General features: G+C 49.5%; 1 protein-coding gene across 2 annotated transcripts in view; it reads left to right on the forward strand.

Moving 5' to 3' along the window:
- The window catches only part of PRIM2 (DNA primase subunit 2), a 458,416-nt gene that overhangs the window by 44,409 nt on the left and 389,523 nt on the right, over nt 1-24,484 (forward strand). For both annotated transcript variants that reach the window (XM_063916741.1, XM_063916740.1), the window contains one exon: nt 17,719-17,816. In XM_063916741.1, the coding sequence (XP_063772811.1) occupies nt 17,719-17,816 (98 nt within the window). The remainder of the gene's footprint in view (nt 1-17,718; nt 17,817-24,484) is intronic.

Below are 24,484 nucleotides of genomic sequence, written 5' to 3' on the forward strand. Positions count from 1 at the left end.
CGGACCTTCTTCAACAACATCTACAACACACCACGGACACTCTCCAATCCTTCGGATGGATTGTGAATTTCCGGAAGTCTTCCTTGATCCCCTCTCAGGAGATGATTTTCCTAGGTCTCCTGTTCGACACGAGACGTCAGAAGGTTTTTCTTCCTCAGGACAGACTTCAGGATCTGCAATCCAGAGTCCGCTCCCTGATACACTTACCAAGGGTCTCGGTCCTCCGATGTATGCAGGTGTTGGGCAAGATGGTGGCGACGTTCGAAGCAGTACCATATGCCAGATTCCATGCTCGGGCCCTTCAGGCTCAGATTCTGGGCTCTTGGGATCTAACGAGCCCACATCTGGACTTGCAATTGTGCCGGCTGTCGGTTCGGACTCGACAGTCTCTCCATTGGTGGCTTCACAGTCCCAATCTGACCAGGGGGGCACCGTTCGCTGTTTGGTCTTGGATGATGGTCACCATGGACGCCAGCCTAGTCGTTTGGGGGGCAGTGTTTCAATCTCAGCACTTCCAGTGTCTCTGGAGCGATCAAGAATCGAGGTTACCGATCAACATTCTCGAGTTAAGAGCAATTCGTTATGCTCTACTTCAGGTACAAAACGAAGTCCAAGGTCGTCCAGTGCGCATTCAATCGGACAACGCCACGGCGGTGGCCTACATAAACAAACAGGGCGGAACTCGCAGTTGGGGAGCAATGCAGGAGGTCGCCCATATCCTACAGTGGGCAGAACGGTGGGTTCCGACCATCTCCGCAATTCACATTCCAGGAGTGGACAACTGGGAAGCGGATTTCTTGAGCCGTCACACGATTCATCCGGGAGAATGGGAACTTCATCAGGAGGTCTTTCAAGCCCTAGTGTCTTTGTGAGGAACACCCGACATCGATCTCATGGCATCCCGTCTAAACCGAAAGCTACCTCCGTACGGATCGCGAACTCAGGACCCTCAAGCAGCACTAATCGATGCATTAACAGCTCCGTGGCAATTTCGCCTGGGATATGTGCTTCCACCAATTCCCTTGATACCACGTCTACTTCAACGTATCCAGAGAGAGGGTCTTCCGGTCATTCTTATAGCACCAAACTGGCCTTGTCGTCAGTGGTACACTCTTCTTCGCAGCATGGTGACCAAGGAACCGTTCCATCTGCCCCTGCGACCCGATCTCCTGCTACAAGGTCGTTGTCTCCACCACGATTTAAATCGTCTGGCTTTGACAGCTTGGTTCTTGAATACAGCATTTTAAGAGCAAAAGGGTTATCTCGACCGGTGGTGAAGACTATGCTTCAGGCTTGGAAGCCGGTCACTTCTCGTATTTATCACAGAGTATGGCGTATTTACATTGCTTGGTGTGAAAAGCGGGAGTTGTCACCGCACCTCTTTCGTTTACCTCTTCTGTTGTCTTTCCTTCAGGATGGTATGACTAAAGGACTTCGTGTGTCTTCCCTTAAGGGGCAGGTTTCGGCATTGTCGTTTCTCTTTCAGAAAAGATTGGCTATTATTCCGGAGGTTCAAACGTTCCTTCAAGGTGTGGTCCGGATTCAGCCTCCTTTTGTTCCTCCGGTCCCACCGTGGGATTTAAATCTGGTTCTTCGGGCACTCCAGCAGCCTCCGTTTGAGCCGCTGGACTCTGTTGAGCTTCACTATCTTACTCTAAAGGTGGTTTTTCTTTTGGCCATTGCTTCGGCCAGGCGTGTTTCCGAGTTAGCGGCGCTTTCTTGTAAACCGCCCTTGTTGGTCTTTCATGAAAATCGAGTGGTCTTACGTACAAAGCCTTCCTTCTTGCCAAAGGTTGTGTCGGCTTTCCATATGAATCAGGACATAGTCCTTCCAGCATTTGTTCCGGAGTCTTCTGGACAGGATTGTCATTTAGAGTTATTAGATGTTGTTAGAGCCTTACGAATTTATTTGTCCCGTACTAAGGATATTCGTTGTACGGATACCTTGTTGGTTTTGATCGATGCTCCCAAACGAGGCTGGCCGGCCTCTAAGAAAACGGTGGCACGCTGGGTTACGTCTGCTATTCGGCAGTCTTATATTTCTTCGGCATTGCCTGTTCCTGACTCATTGAGGGCTCATTCGACTAGGGCTGTGGGAGCTTCCTGGGCTGTTCGCGGTGGTGTTTCTGTCGAGCAGCTGTGTAGGGCGGCGACCTGGTCGTCCGTGCATACCTTTACTAAGTTTTACCGTTTTCATACTTTCGGTTTGGAGACTGCCTCTGTTGGGGGCGTCAAATTTTGCAGACAGCTATGCCGTCTGTTTCTCCCTCCTCTAATTAGCTTGCTTTGGGAAATCCCATCAGTAAGTGTGCAGCGTCCCCCAGATGGATGAAAGAGAAAAGGGGATTTTTGTTACTTATGCTGCTTTCACATCGCAAAACCTGCTTTTGAAACTGTTCTTTAAACGGTTCTTAAAACGGGTCTGAGCAGTTAAACCCCCTTCACATCGCATGTTGTAACCAGTATATTACCATTTCATTACCGTTTTGGTACCTTTCACACTGAACCCGTTTCACCCATACAAAACAGTGGTTGTCATTTTAAATGTTTATTTCCTGCTTCTGCCTGGTGAGATCACACATGGAGACAGCCTATCACCTTCTGGGGCTTGCAAATACCGTTTCAGACCCTTTCACACTGCACAATTAAACAGGTCTGAAACGGGTAGGACCCTGCTTTTTTACCGTTTCAAAATACCGGTATTTTGTAAACGGAAAATTGAAGGTGACCCTTTCACATTGCAGCTCGAACCGTTTAGGAAGCCAGTAAAAACAGCAAATTACCGGGTACAAGCTGCGGTGTGAAAGGGGTATAACTGTAAAATCTCTTTCTCTGATTCCATCTGGGGCGCGCTGCGATCCCTCCCGTAGTTTTGTCTGGAATTATTGGTTATGTTCTGTTCTGTCTCTTCCGGCTTTGCTAAAGATAAACTGAGGTGATCTGCTAGTCAGGCTGGAGATGGGAGGGGTTAGAGGGGGGAGGAGTTAGCTTCTATAGGTTCTGTGCCAAACTCTCCATCCCACACACTAACCCATCAGTAAGTGCGCAGCGTCCCCCAGATGGAATCAGAGAAAGAGATTTTACGGTAAGTAACAAAAATCCCCTTTTTCATTCTTTTGAGCGATACTGTTTGTAATGTCAACCAGTGTGTACGCACAATATCGTTAACGATGCGTGCTCCTGCGGGTCGTTAACAAGGGTCTCTGTTGTCTGTACATGCAGGTCAATTTTGACTATATCGTTGATGATGCATATACAGGACGGAGGCAGGATGACATTGCTGAACAATATTGTTCAGTGTGTATGCACTACCTTGTTTGCCAGGGATGTTGAAGGGAAACACTGATAATATCGCTCATGGAGCGTATCGTCTGGTGTGTATCTAGCATAACTGTTGCTTTTTAAAAACAGCTTGTAAATTAACAGTAAAAAGCTGCCTGGTACTTTATCTTGCTCCAAGCTTTGATAAATATCCACTAGTGTTAGCTACAGTGGCTAAACGCTGGCTATGTCATCATACTGTAAACAACATTTCTGTGAGGAGTGCTGCTGTAATAGCTCAGTATTCTACAGAGCTGGGTTAGGGAATGCTTAACACTGGGAACCTGTTCTAAATGGCTCCATGTCACTGTAATGATGAATTTTACTACTTCAGACTGTAGAGCGCTGCTGCTATATATATATATATATATATATATATATATATATATATATATATATATATATATATACTGCTCAAAAAAATAAAGGGAACACTAAAATAACACATCCTAGATCTGAATGAATTAAATATTCTTATTAAATACTTTGTTCTTTACATAGTTGAATGTGCTGACATCAAAATCACAAAAATTATCAATGGAAATTAAATTTATTAACCCATGGAGGTCTGGGTTTGGAGTCACACTCAAAATTAAAGTGGAAAAACACACTACAGGCTGATCCAACTTTGATGTAGTGTCCTTAAAACAAGTCAAAATGAGGCTCAGTAGTTTGTGTGGCCTCCACGTGCCTGTATGACCTCCCTACAACGCCTGGGCATGCTCCTGATGAGGTGGCGGATGGTCTCCTGAGGGATCTCCTCCCAGACCTGGACTACAGCATCTGCCAACTCCTGGACAGTCTGTAGTGCAACGTGACGTTGGTGGATGGAGCGAGACATGATGTCCCAGATGTGCTCAATTGGATTCAGGTCTGGGGAACGGGCGGGCCAGTCCATAGCATCAATGCCTTCGTCTTGCAGGAACTGCTGACACACTCCAGACACATGAGGTCTAGCATTTTATTGCATTAGGAGGAACCCAGGGCCAACCGCACCAGCATATGGTCTCACAAGGGGTCTGAGGATCTCATCTTGGTACCTAATGGCAGTCAGGCTACCTCTGGCGAGCACATGGAGGGCTGTGCGCCCCCCCAAAGAAATGCCACCCCACACCATTACTGACTCACTGCCAAACCGGTCATGCTGGAGGATGTTGCAGGCAGCAGAACGTTCTCCTTGGCGTCTCCTGACTCTGTCACGTCTGTCAAATGTGCTCATTGAGAACCTGCTTTCATCTGTGAAGAGCACAGGGCGCCAGTGGCGAATTTGCCAATCTTGGTGTTCTCTGGCAAATGCCAAACGTCCTGCATGGTGTTGGGCTGTAAGCACAACCCCCACCTGTGGACGTTGGGCCCTCATACCACCCTCATGGAGTCTGTTTCTGATCGTTTGAGTAGACACATGCACATTTGTGGCTTGCTGGAGGTCATTTTGCAGGGCTCTGGCAGTGCTCCTCCTGTTCCTCCTTGCATAAAGGCGGAGGTAGCGGTCCTGCTGCTGGGTTGTTGCCCTCCTACGGCCTCCTTCACGTCTCCTGATGTACTGGCCTGTCTCCTGGTAGCGCCTCCATGCTCTGGACACTACGCTGACGACACAACAAACCTTCTTGCCACAGCTCGCATTGATGTGCCATCCTGGATGAGCGGCACTACCTGAGCCACTTGTGTGGATTGTAGACTCTGTCTCATGGTACCACTAGAGTGAAAGCACCGCCAGCTTTCAAAAGCGCCAAAACATCAGCCAGAAAGCATAGGAGCTGAGAAGTGGTCTGTGGTCACCACCTGCAGAACAACTCCTTTATTGGTGGTGTCTTGCTAATTGCCTATAATTTTCACCTGTTGTCTATTCCATTTGCACAACAGCATGTGCAATTGATTGTAAGTCTGTGTTGCTTCCTAAGTGGACAGTTTGATTTCACAGAAGTGTGATTGACTTGGAGTTACATTGTGTTGTTTAAGTGTTCCTTTTATTTTTTTGAGCAGTGTGTGTGTGTATATATATATTTCTCTAACGTCCTTGAGGATGCTGGGACTCCGTAAGGACCATGGCGAATAGACGGGTTCCGCAGGAGATAGGGCACTTTAAGAAAGCTTTGGACTCTGGGTGTGCACTGGCTTCTCCCTCTATGCCCCTCTTCCAGACCTCAGTTTTACACTGTGCCCAGAGCAAGATGGGTGCACTGCAGAGAGCTCTCCAGAGTTCTCTGCCTAGAAGCATTTTTGTTTGTATTTTTTCTTTCTACAATTTACTTTTTCACAGGGAGCACTGCTGGCAACAGGCTCCCTGCATCGTGGGACTGAGGAGAGAGGAGCAGACCTTCTTGTCAAAGATAGGCTCTGCTTCCTCGGCTACTGGACACCATTAGCTCCAGAGGGGGTGAACGCAGGTTCTTACTGGGCGTCCACCCCCGGAGCCGCGCCGCCGTTCTCCTCACAGAGCTAGAAGTATAGAAGACAGAAGTCGTCAGGCGGCAGAAGCCTTCAGCTTCACTGAGGTAACGCACAGCACTGCAGCTGTGCGTCATTGCTCCCATACACCTCACATACTCCGGTCACTGTAAGGGTGCAGGGCGCAGGGGGGGGCGCCCTAGGCGGCAATATAAACCTCTGCATGGCATAAAGAATATATACATGTACAGGTGGGCTCTGTACATGTATATAAAAGAGCCCCCGCCATATTTCACTAAGTTTGAGCGGGACAGAAGCCCGCCGCCGAGGGGGCGGGGCTTCTCCCTCAGCACTCACCAGCGCCATTTTCTCTCCACAGCACTGCTGAGAGGAAGCTCCCCGGACTCTCCCCTACTTACACACGGTGAAAAGGTGCTTAAAAGAGAGGGGGGGGGGGGGGGCACATAATTGGCGGTATACATATTATACAGCGCTGCTGGGGAAAAACAATTTGTGTTGGTCTCCAGGGTTATTGCACTGGGGTGTGTGCTGGCTTACTCTCTCTCTGTCTCTCCAAAGGGCCTTGACAGGGATACTGTCTTCAGGAAAGGGTTTCCCTGTGTGTGTGTGAAGTGTGTCGGTACGCGTGTGTCGACATGTTTGACGAGGAAGGCTTGCTTAATGTGGAGGGGGAGTGCTTGAATGTCAGGTCGCCGTCGGCAACGCCGACACCGGAATGGGTGGATATGCTGAATGTCTTGAATGCAAATGTCAATCTATTGCATAAAAGATTAGACAAAGCAGAAGCTAGGGATCAGTCAGGTAGCCAGTCTATGCCTGTCCCTGGGACGCCAGGTCCTTCGGGGTCTCAGAAGCGCACCATATCCCAGATCGATGACACAGATACCGACACAGATACTGACTCTAGTGTCGACTATGAAGATGCAAAATTACAGCCAAAGGTGGCTAAGGGTATACGGTACATGATTATGGCCATTAAAGAGGTTTTGCATATTACTCGTGTCCCTGACACGAGGGTACACATGTATAAAGGGAAAAAGCCTGAAGTCACTTACCCATCCTCATTTGAATTAAGTGACTTGTGCGAAAAGGCTTGGGAATCTCCGGATAGGAGACCACAAGTTCCCAAAAGGATTCTCATGGCGTATCCTTTTCCACAAACAAATCTTCGCCAAAAGTTGACAAGGCGCTGACACGTTTGTCCAAAAAGGTGGCACTGCCTTCTCAGGATACGGCTTCCCTCAAGGAACCTGCTGATCGCAGGCAGGAAATTACCTTAAAGCACATTTACAATCATTCCGGTACTATTGCTCGACCGGCTATGGCGTCGACCTGGGTTTGTAGTGCGGTTGTAGCATGGGCAGATTCCTTATCTACGGAAATTGACACCTTAGATAGGGACGCCATTCAAATGACCATAGAGCATATCAGAGATGCTGCCTTGTATATGAGGGATGCTCAGAGAGACATTTGTTTATTAAGCTCCAGAATAAATGCTATGTCTATTTCTGCTAGGCGGCTCTTGTGGACCCGACAGTGGACGGGAGATGCCGATTCAAAGCGGCATATGGAGTCCTTGCCTTACAAGGGGGTGGAGTTGTTTGGAGACGGCCTCTCGGATCTTGTCTTTACGGCTACGGCTGGTAAGTCAAATTTCTTACCTTATGTCCCCCCGCAACGTACAAAAAAGGCACCTCATTATCAAATGCAGTCCTTTCGTTCCAATAAAAACAAAAAGGTACGTGGATCATCCTTTGTTGCCAGAGGGAAAGGCAGGGGAAAACAGCTGCACACAGCTAGTTCCCAAGAGCAGAAGTCCTCCCCCGCGTCGGCAAAGTCCACCGCATGACACTGGGGCTTTCCGGGGGGAGGCAGATCTGGTGGGGGCTCGTCTTCGATTTTTCAGCCACGTCTGGGTTCACTCGCAGGTGGATCCCTGGGCATTAGAGATTGTTTCCCAGGGATACAGGCTGGAATTTGAAGACTTGCCTCCTCGCCGATTTTTCAAATCGGCTCTGCCGGCTTCCCCGTCAGAGAGGGAGCTAGTGTTGACAGCAATCCAAAAATTGTATACTCAACAGGTGATTGTCACAGTTCCTCATCTCCAGCAAGTAGAGGGATATTACTCAACCCTGTTTGTGGTCCCGAAACCGAACGGTTCGGTCAGGCCCATTTTGAATCTAAAATCCCTGAACTTGTACTTGAAAAAGTTCAAGTTCAAGATGGAATCGCTCAGAGCGGTCATCGCCAGCCTGGAGGGGGGGGATTGGATGGTGTCCCTGGACATAAAGGATGCATACCTTCATGTTCCGATTTTTCCCTCCTCATCAGGCGTTCCTGAGATTAGAAGTACAGGACTGTCATTACCAATTTCAGACGTTGCCGTTTGGGCTTTCCACGGCCCCGAGAATTTTCACCAAGGTAATGGCGGAAATGATGGTGCTCCTGCGCAGGCAGGGGGTCACAATTATCCCATACTTGGACGATCTCCTCATAAAGGCGAGATCTCGGGAGAGGTTGCTGGACAGCGTGTCTCTGTCCATGAAGACGTTGCAGTTACACGGCTGGATTCTCAATAATATACCGAAGTCCCAGCTAGTCCCTACAACGCGTCTGACCTTTTTGGGGCTGATTCTAGACACAGACCAGAAAAAGGTTTTTCTTCCGATCGAAAAGGTTCAGGAACTCATAGCCATGATCAGGAACCTATTAAACCAAAAAAGGTTTCAGTGCATCATTGCACGCGGGTCCTGGGGAAGATGGTGGCTTCCTACGAGGCCATCCCTTTTGGCAGGTTCCATGCGAGGACCTTTCAATGGGACCTTTTGGAGAAGTGGTCCGGGTCCCATCTACAAATGCATCAAAAGATCACCCTGTCTCCCAGGACCAGGGTATCTCTCCTGTGGTGGCTGAACAGTGCTCACCTACTAGAAGGTCGCAGGTTCGGCATTCAGGACTGGGTCCTGGTGACCACGGACGCAAGCCTCCGAGGCTGGGGTGCAGTGACACTGGGAAGAAATTTCCAGGGTCTCTGGTCAAGCCTAGAGTCTTGTCTCCACATCAACGTCCTTGAGTTGAGGGCCATATACAACGCCCTGCGTCAAGCGGAGGAATGGCTTCGGAGAAAACCGGTTCTGATTCAGTCAGACAATGTCACGGCAGTGGCTCATATAAACCGCCAAGGCGGAACAAGGAGCAGAATGGCCATGGCAGAAGCGACCAGGATTCTACGCTGGGCGGAAGGCCATGTAAGCGCGCTGTCAGCGGTGTTCATCCCGGGGGTGGACAACTGGGAGGCGGACTTCCTCAGCAGGCACGACCTGCATCCAGGAGAGTGGGGACTTCATCAAGAAGTCTTCGCACAGATCACGGATCGTTGGGGACTGCCTCAAATCGACATGATGGCATCCCGTCTCAACAAAAAGCTAAAGCGGTATTGCGCCAGGTCAAGGGACCCTCAGGCGGTAGCGGTAGACGCTCTGGTGACACCTTGGGTGTTCAGATCGGTCTATGTGTTTCCTCCTCTTCCTCTCATACCCAAGGTGTTGAGAATAATACGAAGAAGCAGGGTCAGAACAATACTCATTGTTCTGGATTGGCCACGGAGGACTTGGTATCCGGAGCTGCAAGAGTTGCTCGCAGGGGATCCGTGGCCTCTTCCTCTAAGGCAGGACCTGCTGCGGCAGGGGCCCTGTCTGTTCTAAGACTTACTGCGGCTGCGTTTGACGGCATGGCGGTTGAACGCCGGATCCTAGCGGAAAAAGGTATTCCGGAGGAGGTCATTCCTACCCTGATCAAGGCTAGGAAAGATGTGACGTTAAAACATTATCACCGTATATGGCGGAAATATGTTTCTTGGTGTGAGGCCAGAGCCGCTCCTACGGAGGAGTTCCATTTGGGCCGTCTTCTCCACTTCCTTTAAACAGGAGCGACTTTGGGCCTAAAATTAGGGTCCATAAAGGTCCAGATTTCGGCCTTATCCATTTTCTTTCAAAGAGAATTGGCCTCTATTCCTGAAGTACAGACGTTTGTGAAGGGAGTGCTGCATATTCAGCCTCCTTTTGTGCCTCTGGTGGCGCCTTGGGATCTTAACGTGATGTTACGGTTCCTCAAGTCACCTAGGTTTGAACCACTCAAAACTGTGGAGTTGAAATACCTCACGTGGGAAAGTGGTCATGTTGTTGGCGTTAGCTTCGGCAAGACGTGTTTTTACGAATTGGCGGCTTTATACATAAAAGCCCATACTTGGTTTTTCACGTGGATAGGGCAGAGTTGAGGACTCGCCCTCACTTTCTGCCAAAAGTGGTCTCCTCTTTTCATGTGAACCAACCTATTGTCGTGCCTGTGGCTACACGGGACTTGGAGGATTCCGAGTCCCTGGATGTAGTCAGGGCTTTGAAGATTTATGTGACCAGAACGGCTAGGATCAGGAAGACTGAAGCTTTGTTCGTTCTGTATGCGGTCAACAAGGTTGGCGCTCCTGCTTCAAAGCAGACTATTGCTCGCTGGATCTGTAACACGATTCAGCAGGTGCATTCTACGGCAGGATTGCCGTTACCGAAATCGGTTAAGGCCCACTCCACGCGGAAAGTGGGCTCTTCTTGGGCGGCTGCCCGAGGGGTCTCGGCATTACAGTTGTGCCGAGCAGCTACTTGGTCGGGGACAAACACCTTTGCAAAGTTCTATAAGTTTGATACCCTGGCTGAGGAGGACCTCCTGTTTGCTCAATCGGTGCTGCAGAGTCATCCGCACTCTCCCGCCCGTTTGGGAGCTTTGGTATAATCCCCATGGTCCTTACGGAGTCCCTAGCATCCTCTAGGACATTAGAGAAAATAAGATTTTACTTACCGGTAAATCTATTTCTCGTAGTCCGTAGAGGATGCTGGGTGCCCGTCCCAAGTGCGGACTTCTTCTGCAAGACTTGTATATAGTTATTGCTTACATAAGGGTTATGTTATAGTTTTCGGTGGTACCGTGGATATGTTGTTGTTCATACTGTTAACTGGGTAAGTTTATCACAAGTTATACGGTGTGATTGGTGTGGCTGGTATGAATCTCGCCCTTAGATTTACAAAAATCCTTCCTCGTACTGTCCATCTCCTCTGGGCACAGTTTCCCTAACTGAGGTCTGGAGGAGGGGCATAGAGGGAGAAGCCAGTGCACACCCAGAGTCCAAAGCTTTCTTAAAGTGCCCTATCTCCTGCGGAGCCCGTCTATTCCCCATGGTCCTTACGGAGTCCCCAGCATCCTCTACGGACTACGAGAAATAGATTTACCAGTAAGTAAAATCTTATTTTCAGTCATTTTGGTTTTTAACTATCTGGACTCAAGTGTGGATAAACACTGCTGTAGTGTGTTGTGTGCTTTGAGATAGGAGGAGGTTATATTTAGTGCTTAGATAACTGTCCAGAGAGCCTTTGCATCAGCTGCTCAGGGTGCCTGAGACGCAGGGCAGGATGAAGTGCAGGAGTCCTGTAGTGCGTTTGTGTGCTTTGAGTCAGGAGGAGGAACAGGTATACGGTGGAATGGTTGACAATAACCATATTGACACCACAATTTCTCTAACGTCCTAGTGGATGCTGGGGACTCCGTAAGGACCATGGGGAATAGCGGGCTCCGCAGGAGACTGGGCACTCTAAAGAAAGATTTAGTACTATCTGGTGTGCACTGGCTCCTCCCTCTATGCCCCTCCTCCAGACCTCAGTTAGAATCTGTGCCCGGCCGAGCTGGGTGCTCCTAGTGGGCTCTCCTGAGCTTGCTAGAAAAGAAAGTATTTTGTTAGGTTTTTTGTTTTCAGAGAGCTTCTGCTGGCAACAGACTCTCTGCTACGAGAGACTGAGGGGAGAGAAGCAAACCTACTCACGGCAGCTAGGTAGCGCTTCTTAGGCTACTGGACACCATTAGCTCCAGAGGGATCGAACACAGGTACCTAACCTTGATCGTCCGTTCCCGGAGCCGCGCCGCCGTCCCCCTCGCAGAGCCAGAAGAACAGAAGCAGCAGAAGCATGAAGACATCGAAATCGGCGGCTGAAGACTCCTGTCTTCACTTAAGGTAGCGCACAGCGCTGCAGCTGTGCGCCATTGCTCCCACAGCACACCGCACACTCCGGTCACTGTAGGGTGCAGGGCGCAGGGGGGGGCGCCCTGGGCAGCAATTAAGTACCTTTTTGGCAAAAAGAGACATATATACAGTCTGGGACTGTATATATGCCCGAGCCCCCGCCATTTTTTACACATTAAAGCGGGACAGAAGCCCGCCGCTGAGGGGGCGGGGCCTTCTTCCTCAGCACACCAGCGCCATTTTCTCTTAACAGCTCCGCTGGAAGGACGCTCCCCAGGCTCTCCCCTGCAGTATACAGGTGCATTAAAGGGTAAAAAAGAGAGGGGGGGCACATAAATTTAGGTGCAGTATATATATTAACAGCAGCTACAGGGTAAACACTAAGGTACAGTGTAATCCCTGGGTTATATAGTGCTGGGGTGTGTGCTGGCATACTCTCTCTCTGTCTCCCCAAAAGCCTTTGTGGGGTCCTGTCCTCAGTCAGAGCATTCCCTGTGTGTGTGCTGTGTGTCGGTACGCCTGTGTCGGCATGTTTGATGAGGAAGGATACGTGGAGGCAGAACAAGTGCAGCTGAGTGTGGTGTCGCCGCCGACTGTGCCGACACCTGATTGGATGGATATGTGGAAGGTGTTAAATGATAATGTAAACTCCTTGCATAACAGATTGGATAAAACTGTAACCGGGGGACAGTCAGGGTCTCAACCCATGCCTGATCCTACAGCGCAGAGGCCGTCAGGGTCTCAAAAGCGCACACTATCCCAGATAGTTGACACAGATGTCGACACGGAATCTGACTCCAGTGTCGATGACGATGAGGCAAACTTGCAGCCTAAAATGACTAAAGCCATCCGCTACATGATTGTGGCTATGAAGGATGTATTACACATTTCTGAGGAAAATCCTGTCCCTGACAAGAGGATTTATATGTATGGGGAGAAAAAGCATGAAGTGACTTTTCCCCCTTCACATGAATTAAATGAATTATGTGAAAAAGCGTGGGATTCCCCTGACAGGAAGGTGATAGTTTCCAAGAGATTACTTGTGGCGTATCCTTTCCCGCCAACGGACAGGTTACGCTGGGAATCCTCCCCTAGGGTAAACAAGGCGTTGACACGCTTGTCTAAGAAGGTGGCCCTGCCGTCTCCGGATATGGTCGCCCTAAAGGATCCTGCGGATAGAAAGCAGGAAGCTATCCTGAAGTCTGTTTATACACATTCTGGCACACTGCTGAGGCCAGCAATTGCTTCGGCCTGGATGTGTAGTGCGGTAGCTGCATGGACGGATTCTCTGTCTGAGGAGTTAGATACCCTGGACAGGGACACTGTTCTACTGACCCTGGCACATATCAAGGACGCGGTCCTATATATGCGGGATGCCCGGAGGGACATTTGGCTGCTGGGCTCTAGAGTTAACGCAATGTCCATTTCTGCCAGAAGGGTCTTATGGACTCGGCAATGGACAGGGGATACCGACTCTAAAAAACACATGGAGGTTTTACCTTATAAGGGTGAGGAATTGTTTGGGGACGGTCTCTCGGACCTAGTTTCCACAGCTACGGCTGGGAAGTCAAATTTCTTGCCTTATGTCCCTCCACAACCTAAGAAAGCACCGTATTACCAAATGCAGTCCTTTCGTTCTCAGAGGAGCAAGAAGGTCAGAGGTGCGTCCTTTCTTGCCAGAGGCAGGGGTAGAGGAGAAAAGCTGCGCCATGCAGCTAGTTCCCAGGAACAAAAGTCTTCCCCGGCTTCCACTAAATCCACCGCATGACGCTGGGGCTCCACAGGCGGATCCAGGAGCTGTGGGGGCGCGTCTCCGACATTTCAGCCACCAGTGGGTTCGCTCACAGGTGGATCCTTGGGCTATACAAATTGTGCCTCAGGGATACAAGCTGGAATTCGAGGTGATGCCCCCTCACCGTTACCTAAAATCGGCCTTACCAACTTCCCCCAGGGAAAGGGAGATAGTGGTGGAGGCAATTCACAAACTTTTTCTCCAGAAAGTGGTGGTAGAGGTCCCCCCCCTTCAACCGGGAAGGGGCTACTATTCCACTATGTTTGTGGTACCGAAACCGGACGGTTCGGTCAGACCCATTTTAAATTTAAAATCCCTTAACATTTATCTGAAGAAATTCAAGTTCAAAATGGAATCGCTCAGAGCGGTCATTGCAAGCCTGGAGGAAGGGGATCTTATGGTGTCTCTGGACATCAAGGATGCTTACTTGCATGTCCCCATTTATCCGCCTCATCAGGAGTACCTCAGGTTTGTGGTACGGGACTGTCATTACCAATTCCAGACGTTGCCGTTTGGCCTGTCCACGGCACTGAGAGTGTTTACCAAGGTGATAGCGGAAATGATGGTGCTCCTTCGGAAGCAAGGGGTTACAATTATCCCATACTTGGACGATCTCCCCATAAAGGCGAGGTCCAGGGAGCAGTTGCTGATCAGCGTAGCACACTATCAGGAAGTGTTGCGTCAGCACGGCTGGATTCTGAACATTCCAAAGTCGCAGCTGATTCCTGCGACGCGTCTGCCCTTCCTGGGCATGATTCTGGACACAGACCAGAAGAAGGTGTTTCTCCCGGAGGAGAAGGCTCAGGAGCTCGTGACTCTGGTCAGAGACCTCCTAAAGCCAAAACAGGTGTCGGTGCATCGCTGCACGCGAGTCCTGGGAAAGATGGTGGCGTCATACGAAGCCATTCCCTTCGGCAGGTTCCATGCGAGGATCTTTCAGTGGGATCTGCTGGACAAGTGGTCCGGATCGCATCTTCAGATACATCGGATGATCACCCTGTCCCCCAGGGCCAGGGTGTCTCTTCTGTGGTGGCTACAAGGTGCTCACCTCCTCGAGGGCCGCAGATTCGGCATACAGGACTGGGTCCTGGTGACCACGGATGCAAGCCTCCGAGGGTGGGGGGCAGTCACTCAAGGAAGAAACTTCCAAGGGTTGTGGTCAAGTCAGGAGACTTGTCTGCACATCAATATCCTGGAACTAAGGGCCATATGCAACGCCCTGAGTCAAGCGGAGCCTCTGCTTCGAAACCAACCAGTGCTGATTCAGTCAGACAACATCACGGCAGTGGCCCATGTAAACCGCCAAGGCGGCACAAGAAGCAGGGTGGCAATGGCAGAAGCCACCAGGATTCTTCGGTGGGCGGAGAATCACGTACTAGCACTGTCAGCAGTGTTCATTCCGGGAGTGGACAACTGGGAAGCAGACTTCCTCAGCAGACACGTCCTCCACCCGGGAGAGTGGGGACTTCATCAAGAAGTCTTCACGCAGATTGCAAATCGATGGGAACTGCCACAGGTGGACATGATGGCGTCCCGTCTCAACAAAAAGCTAAAAAGATATTGCGCCAGGTCAAGGGACCCTCAGGCGATAGCTGTGGACGCACTAGTAACACCGTGGGTGTTCCAGTCGGTCTATGTGTTTCCTCCTCTTCCTCTCATACCAAAGGTGCTGAGAATTGTAAGGAAAAGAGGAGTGAGAACAATACTCATTGTTCCGGATTGGCCAAGAAGGACTTGGTACCCGGAATTGCAAGAAATGCTCACAGAGGACCCATGGCCTCTGCCTCTCAGACAGGACCTGTTACAGCAGGGGCCCTGTCTGTTCCAAGACTTACCGCGGCTGCGTTTGACGGCATGGCGGTTGAACACCGGATCCTAGCAGAAAAGGGCATTCCGGAAGCAGTTATTCCTACGCTGATAAAGGCTAGGAAGGACGTGACAGCAAAACATTATCACCGTATATGGCGAAAATATGTTGCTTGGTGTGAGGCCAGGAAGGCCCCTACAGAGGAATTCCAACTGGGTCGATTCCTGCACTTCCTACAGTCGGGTGTGACTATGGGCCTAAAATGAGGGTCCATAAAGGTCCAGATTTCGGCCCTATCCATTTTCTTTCAAAAAGAACTGGCTTCACTGCCTGAGGTTCAGACGTTTGTTAAGGGAGTGCTGCATATTCAGCCTCCTTTTGTGCCACCAGTGGCACCTTGGGATCTTAACGTGGTATTGGCTTTCCTGAAATCCCACTGGTTTGAGCCACTTAAGACGGTGGAGCTAAAGTATCTCACATGGAAAGTGGTCATGCTGTTGGCCCTAGCCTCAGCTAGGCGTGTGTCAGAATTGGCGGCTTTGTCATGTAAAAGCCCCTATCTGGTTTTCCATATGGACAGGGCAGAATTGCGAACTCGTCCGCAGTTTCTGCCAAAGGTGGTGTCATCTTTTCATCTGAACCAACCCATTGTGGTGCCTGCGGCTACTCGTGACTTGGAGGATTCCAAGTTGCTTGATGTGGTCAGGGCTTTGAAGATCTATGTTGCCAGGACGGCTGGAGTCAGGAAGACTGACTCGCTGTTTATCCTGTATGCATCCAACAAGCTGGGTGCTCCTGCTTCAAAGCAAACCATTGCTCGCTGGATCTGTAACACGATTCAGCAGGCTCATTCTGCGGCTGGATTGCCGCATCCAAAATCAGTAAAAGCCCATTCCACAAGGAAGGTGGGCTCTTCTTGGGCGGCTGCCCGAGGGGTCTCGGCTTTACAACTTTGCCGAGCTGCTACTTGGTCGGGTTCAAACACTTTTGCAAAATTCTACAAGTTTGATACCCTGGCTGAGGAGGACCTTGAGTTTGCTCATTCGGTGCTGCAGAGTCATCCGCACTCTCCCGCCCGTTTGGGAGCTTTGGTATAATCCCCATGGTCCTTACGGAGTACCCAGCATCCACTAGGACGTCAGAGAAAATAAGAATTTACTCGCCGGTAATTCTATTTCTCGTAGTCCGTAGTGGATGCTGGGAGCCCGTCCCAAGTGCGGACTCTCTGCAATACATGTATATAGTTATTGCTTAACTAAAGGGTTATTGTATGAGCCATCTGTTGAGAGAGGCTCAGTTATTGTTCATACTGTTAACTGGGTATAGTTATCACGAGTTGTACGGTGTGATTGGTGTGGCTGGTATGAGTCTTACCCTGGATTCCAAATCCTTTCCTAGTAATGTCAGCTCTTCCGGGCACAGTTTCCCTAACTGAGGTCTGGAGGAGGGGCATAGAGGGAGGAGCCAGTGCACACCAGATATAGTACCTAATCTTTCTTTTAAGAGTGCCTAGTCTCCTGCGGAGCCCGCTATTCCCCATGGTCCTTACGGAGTCCCCAGAATCCACTACGGACTACGAGAAATAGAATTACCGGTGAGTAAATTATTATTATTGACATCAGAACGTCAGTTTGGTTTAAACTGTTAACATACTGTACATTAGGCCAACATCCTCAAACTGTTGACAGGTTCACAATGTCAACATCTGAAATGTCCTTGACTGTTAGGGTGGATTGGGGGTAGGCTTAGACATTAGAGGGGAGGATTAAATGTGAGGGACAAAGGGAGAAACACCAGAACACTGCAGCATGACATGTCCATATTGGAAGTCACTCTCACAGCACCACTGGGACCTGGGAGAAGATGCTGGAATTGCCGCTGATAGGTTAGAGGCCACTAGACTAGCAGGGATGGTTTGTCAACAGTTCATCATGTTGACATATCATCCGGGTAGACTTTCTCATGCTGACCTGATGACTGTCAGTCATACCACTTACGGAACAGGGAAATAGTAGATGAACATGCTACACTGACGGGCTGGAGCGAGAAATGTTGTTAACTTCATTTGTAATAGGGGTGCAGATGGATTCATGAATTATAATAGGCACTCATCTCCATAAATAATAGTTATAGCTTGGTGATCATACACACAAACTGTTTTGGAACACCTCCTATTAAAGTGTTTAGGATTGCTGCTCCTTTTTTCTTTTTAAATTGATTTTTTCTTTCCTTTATATTTATAAAAATAGGCATTACTGAATTACCCCACATCTGTTTTACAAGCTGAACATGTGCATCCTAGAACTCTCATCAATTGTTGTCTTTTAGTTTTGAAGACCATAGAGAATCTGGGTATTAGCCATGTAAAGAATTCGAAGGATTACAAAGTGAAGTTGGATGCTGAACTTAAAAAACTCAAGTTTCGCGTAAGTATAAATGTGGGAAATCCTTTAGTACAAAAACGTCTGTACACTTATGCCCTTTTTCTCTGACGTCCTAGTGGATGCTGGGGACTCCGTAAGGACCATGGGGAATAGACGGGCTCCGCAGGAGACTGGGCACACTATAAGAAAGATTTGGTACTACCTGGTGTGCACTGGCTCCTCCCTCTATGCCCCTCCTCCAGACCTCAGTTAGATTTCTGTGCCCGGCCGAGCTGGATGCACACTAGGGGCTCTCCTGAGCTCCTAGAAAGAAAGTATATGTTAGGTTTTTTATTTTACAGTGAGACCTGCTGGCAACAGGCTCACTGCAACGAGGGACTAAGGGGAGAAGAAGTGAACCTACCTGCTTGCAGCTAGCTTGGGCTTCTTAGGCTACTGGACACCATTAGCTCCAGAGGGATCGACCGCAGGACCCGTCCTTGGTGTTCGTTCCCGGAGCCGCGCCGCCGTCCCCCTTACAGAGCCAGAAGCAAGAAGATGGTCCGGAAAATCGGCGGCAGAAGACTTCAGTCTTCACCAAGGTAGCGCACAGCACTGCAGCTGTACGCCATTGCTCCTCATACACACTTCACACTCCGGTCACTGAGGGTGCAGGGCGCTGGGGGGGGGCGCCCTGAGCAGCAATAAAATCACCTTGGCTGGCAAAATAACCACAATATATAGCCCCAGAGGCTATATATGTGGTAATTACCCCTGCCAGAATACAGAAAAAAGCGGGAGAAAAGTCCACCGAAAAAGGGGCGGAGCCATCTCCCTCAGCACACTGGCGCCATTTCTCCCTCACAGTTCCGCTGGAAGGAAGCTCCCTGACTCTCCCCTGCAGTCTACACTACAGAAAAGGGTAAAAAAGAGAGGGGGGGCACAAATTTGAGGCGCAGTAAATATTATAGCAGCTATAGGGGACATAATTCAGTTAGTCCCTGCATTATATAGCGCTCTGGTGTGTGCTGGCATACTCTCTCTCTGTCTCCCCAAAGGGCTTTTGTGGGGTCCTGTCTCCTTTAAGAGCATTCCCTGTGTGTGTGTGCGGTGTGTCGGTACGGCTGTGTCGACATGTTTGATGAGGAGACTTATGTGGAGGCGGAGCAGATGCCTATAAATGTGATGTCACCCCCTGCGGGGCAGACACCTGAGTGGATGGACTTATGGAAGGAATTACGTGCAAGTGTCGACTCCTTACATAAAAAATTTGACGACATGCCAAATGCGGGACAGCCGGCTTCTCAGCTCGTGCCTGCCCAGGCAATTCAAAGGCCATCAGGGGCTCTAAAACGCCCACTACTTCAGATGGCAGACACAGATGTCGACACGGATACTGATACCAGTGTCGACGACGATGAGTCAAATTTAATGTCCACTAGGGCCATTCGTTGCATGATTGAGGCAATGAAAGAGGTTTTACACATTTCTGATATAAACCCAGGTACCTCAAAAAAGGGTATTATGTTTGTGGAGAAAAAACTACCAATAGTTTTTCCCCCATCTGAAGAATTAAATGAAGTGTGTGAAGAAGCGTGGGCTTTCCCTGATAAAAAATTGGTGATTTCAAAAAAATTACTAATGGCGTTCCCTTTCTCGCCAGAGGATAGGTCACGTTGGGAAACTCCCCCTAGGGTGGATAAAGCGCTCACACGTTTGTCTAAAAAGGTGGCACTACCGTCTCCGGATACGGCCGCCCTAAAGGAACCTGCTGATAGAAAGCAGGAGGCTATCCTAAAGTCTATATATACACACACTGGTGTTATACTGAGACCAGCTATTGCTTCAGCGTGGATGTGCAGTGCTGCTGCTGCTTGGTCAGATTCCCTGTCAGAAAATATTGACACCCTGGACAGGGACACTATATTGCTAACCGTAGAGCATATAAAAGACTCAGTCTTGTACATGAGAGATGCACAGAGGGAGATCTGCCGGCTGGCATCTAGAATAAGTGCATTGTCCATTTCTGCTAGGAGAGGCTTATGGACTCGGCAGTGGACAGGGGATGCAGATTCTAAAAGGCACATGGAAGTTTTGCCTTATAAGGGTGAGGAATTATTCGGGGATGGTCTCTCAGACCTTGTTTCCACAGCAACAGCTGGGAAGTCAGCATTTTTGCCCCATGTCCCCTCACAGCCTAAGAAAGCGCCGTATTATCAGGTACAGTCCTTTCGACCCCAGAAAAACAGGCGGGGAAAAGGCGGGTCCTTTCTGTCTAGAGGCAGAGGAAGGGGAAAAAAGCTGCACCACGCAGCAGGTTCCCAGGAACAAAAGTCCTCCCCCGCTTCTTCCAAATCCGCCGCATGATGGTGGGGCTCCACAGGCGGAGCCAGGTACGGTGGGGGGCCGCCTCAAAAATTTCAGCGATCAGTGGGTTCGCTCACGGGTGGATCCCTGGATCCTTCAAGTAGTATCTCAGGGGTACAAGCTGGAATTCGAGGCGCCTCCCCCCGCCGTTTCCTCAAATCGGCCTTACCGACAACTCCCTCGGGCAGGGAGGCTGTACTAGAGGCAATTCACAAGCTGTATTCCCAGCAGGTGATAGTCAAAGTACCCCTACTTCAACAAGGACGGGGTTACTATTCTACACTGTTTGTGGTACCGAAACCGGACGGTTCGGTGAGACCCATTTTAAATTTGAAATCCTTGAACACATACATAAAAAGATTCAAGTTCAAGATGGAATCGCTCAGGGCGGTTATTGCAAGCCTGGACGAGGGGGATTACATGGTATCCCTGGACATCAAGGATGCTTACCTGCATGTCCCAATTTACCTTCCTCACCAGGAGTACCTCAGATTTGTGGTACAGGATTGCCATTACCAATTCCAGACACTACCGTTTGGACTGTCCACGGCACCGAGGGTGTTTACCAAGGTAATGGCAGAAATGATGATACTCCTTCGAAAAAAAGGGAGTTTTAATTATCCCGTACTTGGACGATCTCCTAATAAAGGCGAGGTCCAGGGAGCAGTTACTGGTCGGAGTAGCACTATCTCGGGAAGTGCTACAACAGTATGGCTGGATTCTGAACATTCCAAAGTCACAACTGGTTCCTTCCACACGCTTACTGTTCCTGGGGATGATACTGGACACAGAACAGAAAAAAGTGTTTCTCCCGCAGGAGAAAGCCAAGGAGCTGTCATCTCTAGTCAGAGACCTCCTAAAACCAAAACGGGTATCGGTGCATCACTGCACACGAGTCCTGGGAAAAATGGTGGCTTCATACGAAGCAATTCCGTTCGGCAGGTTCCATGCAAGGACCTTCCAGTGGGACCTCTTGGACAAGTGGTCGGGATCGCATCTTCAGATGCATCAACTGATAACCCTGTCTCCAAGGACCAGGGTGTCTCTACTGTGGTGGCTGCAGAGTGCTCATCTTCTAGAGGGCCGCAGATTCGGCATACAGGAATGGGTCCTGGTGACCACGGATGCCAGCCTTCGGGGCTGGGGCGCAGTCACACAGGGAAGAAATTTCCAGGGACTTTGGTCAAGTCAGGAGTCGTCCCTACACATAAACATTCTGGAACTGAGGGCCATTTACAATGCCCTAAGTCAGGCAAGGCCCCTGCTTCAAAACCAGCCGGTTCTGATCCAATCAGACAACATCACGGCAGTCGCCCATGTAAACCGACAGGGCGGCACAAGAAGCAGGGTGGCGATGGCAGAAGCCACAAGGATTCTCCGATGGGCGGAAAATCACGTACTAGCACTGTCAGCAGTGTTCATTCCGGGAGTGGACAACTGGGAAGCAGACTTCCTCAGCAGACGCGACCTACACCCGGGAGAGTGGGGACTTCATCCAGAAGTCTTCCTACTGTTGGTAAACCGTTGGGAAAGGCCACTGGTGGACATGATGGCGTCCCGCCTCAACAAAAAGCTAAAAAGATATTGCGCCAGGTCAAGGGACCCTCAGGCGATAGCTGTGGACGCTCTAGTGACACCGTGGGTGTACCAGTCGGTTTATGTGTTCCCTCCTCTGCCTCTCATACCAAAGGTACTGAGAATAATAAGAAGGCGAGGAGTAAGAGCGATACTCGTGGTTCCGGATTGGCCAAGAAGAGCTTGGTACCCGGAACTTCAAGAAATGTTATCAGAGGACCCATGGCCTCTACCGCTCAGACAGGATCTGCTACAGCAGGGGCCCTGTCTGTTCCAAGACTTACCGCGGCTGCATTTGACGGCATGGCGGTTGAATTCCGGATCCTAAAGGAAAAGGGCATTCCGGAGGAAGTCATTCCTACGCTGATAAAAGCCAGGAAAGAAGTAACCGCAAACCATTATCACCGCATTTGGCGAAAATATGTTGCGTGGTGTGAGGCCAGGAAGGCCCCTACAGAGGAATTTCAGCTGGGTCGTTTTCTGCACTTCCTACAGTCAGGAGTGACTATGGGCCTAAAATTGGGTTCCATTAAGGTCCAGATTTCGGCTCTGTCGATTTTCTTCCAGAAAGAACTGGCTTCACTGCCTGAAGTTCAGACTTTTGTAAAGGGAGTGCTTCATATTCAGCCCCCTTTTGTGCCTCCTGTGGCACCTTGGGATCTCAATGTGGTGTTGAGTTTCCTAAAATCACATTGGTTTGAACCACTTAAAACCGTGGATCTGAAATATCTCACGTGGAAAGTGGTCATGTTATTTTCCTTGGCTTCGGCCAGGCGTGTGTCAGAATTGGCGGCTTTGTCATGTAAAAGCCCTTATCTGATTTTCCATATGGATAGGGCAGAATTGAGGACTCGTCCCCAGTTTCTCCCTAAGGTGGTATCAGCTTTTCACTTGAACCAACCTATTGTGGTGCCTGCGGCTACTAGGGACTTGGAGGATTCCAAGTTACTGGACGTAGTCAGGGCCTTGAAAATTTATGTTTCCAGGACGGCTGGAGTCAGGAAAACTGACTCGCTTTTTATCCTGTATGCACCCAACAAAATAGGTGCTCCTGCTTCTAAGCAGACTATTGCTCGCTGGATTTGTAGCACAATTCAGCTGGCGCATTCTGCGGCTGGATTGCCGCATCCTAAATCAGTGAAAGCCCATTCCACGAGGAAGGTGGGCTCATCTTGGGCGGCTGCCCGAGGGGTCTCGGCTTTACAACTTTGCCGAGCTGCAACTTGGTCAGGGGCAAACACGTTTGCTAAATTCTACAAATTTGATACCCTGGCTGAGGAGGACCTTGAGTTCTCTCATTCGGTGCTGCAGAGTCATCCGCACTCTCCCGCCCGTTTGGGAGCTTTGGTATAATCCCCATGGTCCTTACGGAGTCCCCAGCATCCACTAGGACGTCAGAGAAAATAAGAATTTACTCACCGGTAATTCTATTTCTCGTAGTCCGTAGTGGATGCTGGGCGCCCATCCCAAGTGCGGGTTGTCTGCAATACTTGTATATAGTTATTGCCTAACTAAAGGGTTATTGTTGAGCCATCTGTTGAGAGGCTCAGTTTTATTTCATACTGTTAACTGGGTTTAATATCACGAGTTATACGGTGTGATTGGTGTGGCTGGTATGAGTCTTACCCGGGATTCAAAATCCTTCCTTATTGTGTCAGCTCTTCCGGGCACAGTATCCTAACTGAGGTCTGGAGGAGGGGCATAGAGGGAGGAGCCAGTGCACACCAGGTAGTACCAAATCTTTCTTATAGTGTGCCCAGTCTCCTGCGGAGCCCGTCTATTCCCCATGGTCCTTACGGAGTCCCCAGCATCCACTACGGACTACGAGAAATAGAATTACCGGTGAGTAAATTCTTATTTTTTTCCAATATAACCCAAGTGGATTAATATATATTTGAACATCACTGAAATTACATCTTTATTGAATTGGAAACCAAATGCACCCTGTAACAGTGTTCTGAGGACTTTGGGGGTAATTTAGACCTGATCGCTCGCTAGCTGTTGCCCAGGACTTACTCAGCCGCTACGATCACTTCAGCCTGTCTGGGGCCGGAATTGACATCAGACACCCGCCCTGCAAACGCTTGAACAAGCCTGCGTTTTTCCAACCACTACCTGAAAACTGTCAGTTGCCACCCACAAACGCCTTCTTCCTGTCAATCTCCTTGCGATCGGCTGTGCGAATGCATTCTTCGTAAAACCCATCGCACAGCAACGATCCGCTTTGTACCCATGTGACGCGCCTGTGCATTGCGGTGCATGCGCAGTTCTGACCTGATCGCAGTGCTGCAAAAATTAACGCTAGTGAGTGATCAGCTCTGAATTACCCCCTGTGTGCACTGCGGTGAATTGGCTGTTTAGCTTTATGAATAATCAGATTAAAATGGCCCCTGCGGTCTATTTTAGAATAATTAGTCTGTTCATCTGAACAAATTACATTCTGCTTCCATCAGACAGTGTTGCAGTCATAACACTACTAATAAAATAAAACCTCTCCCAAGGATAACGCGGTTATTAAGGATTATATAGGGCAGCATGGATGGTGTAATGGTTAGCATTACTGCCTCACAGTGGGATGTAGTTAAGTGACTGCGGGTCACCCATACCCAACCCCTCACAGCACTGAGAACATGGGTTTGACTCCCACCATGGCCCTAACTGTATGGAGTTTGTATATTCTCCCCGTGCTTATGTGGGTTTTCTCCAGGTACTACGATTTCCTCTCACAATCCAAATTTATACTGGTAGGTTAATTAGTTCCCAACAAAATCCTAACCCTAGCGTGACTC

Source organism: Pseudophryne corroboree, chromosome 4, assembly GCF_028390025.1.
Source record: "Pseudophryne corroboree isolate aPseCor3 chromosome 4, aPseCor3.hap2, whole genome shotgun sequence".
In the NCBI taxonomy this organism is placed as follows: domain Eukaryota; kingdom Metazoa; phylum Chordata; class Amphibia; order Anura; family Myobatrachidae; genus Pseudophryne; species Pseudophryne corroboree.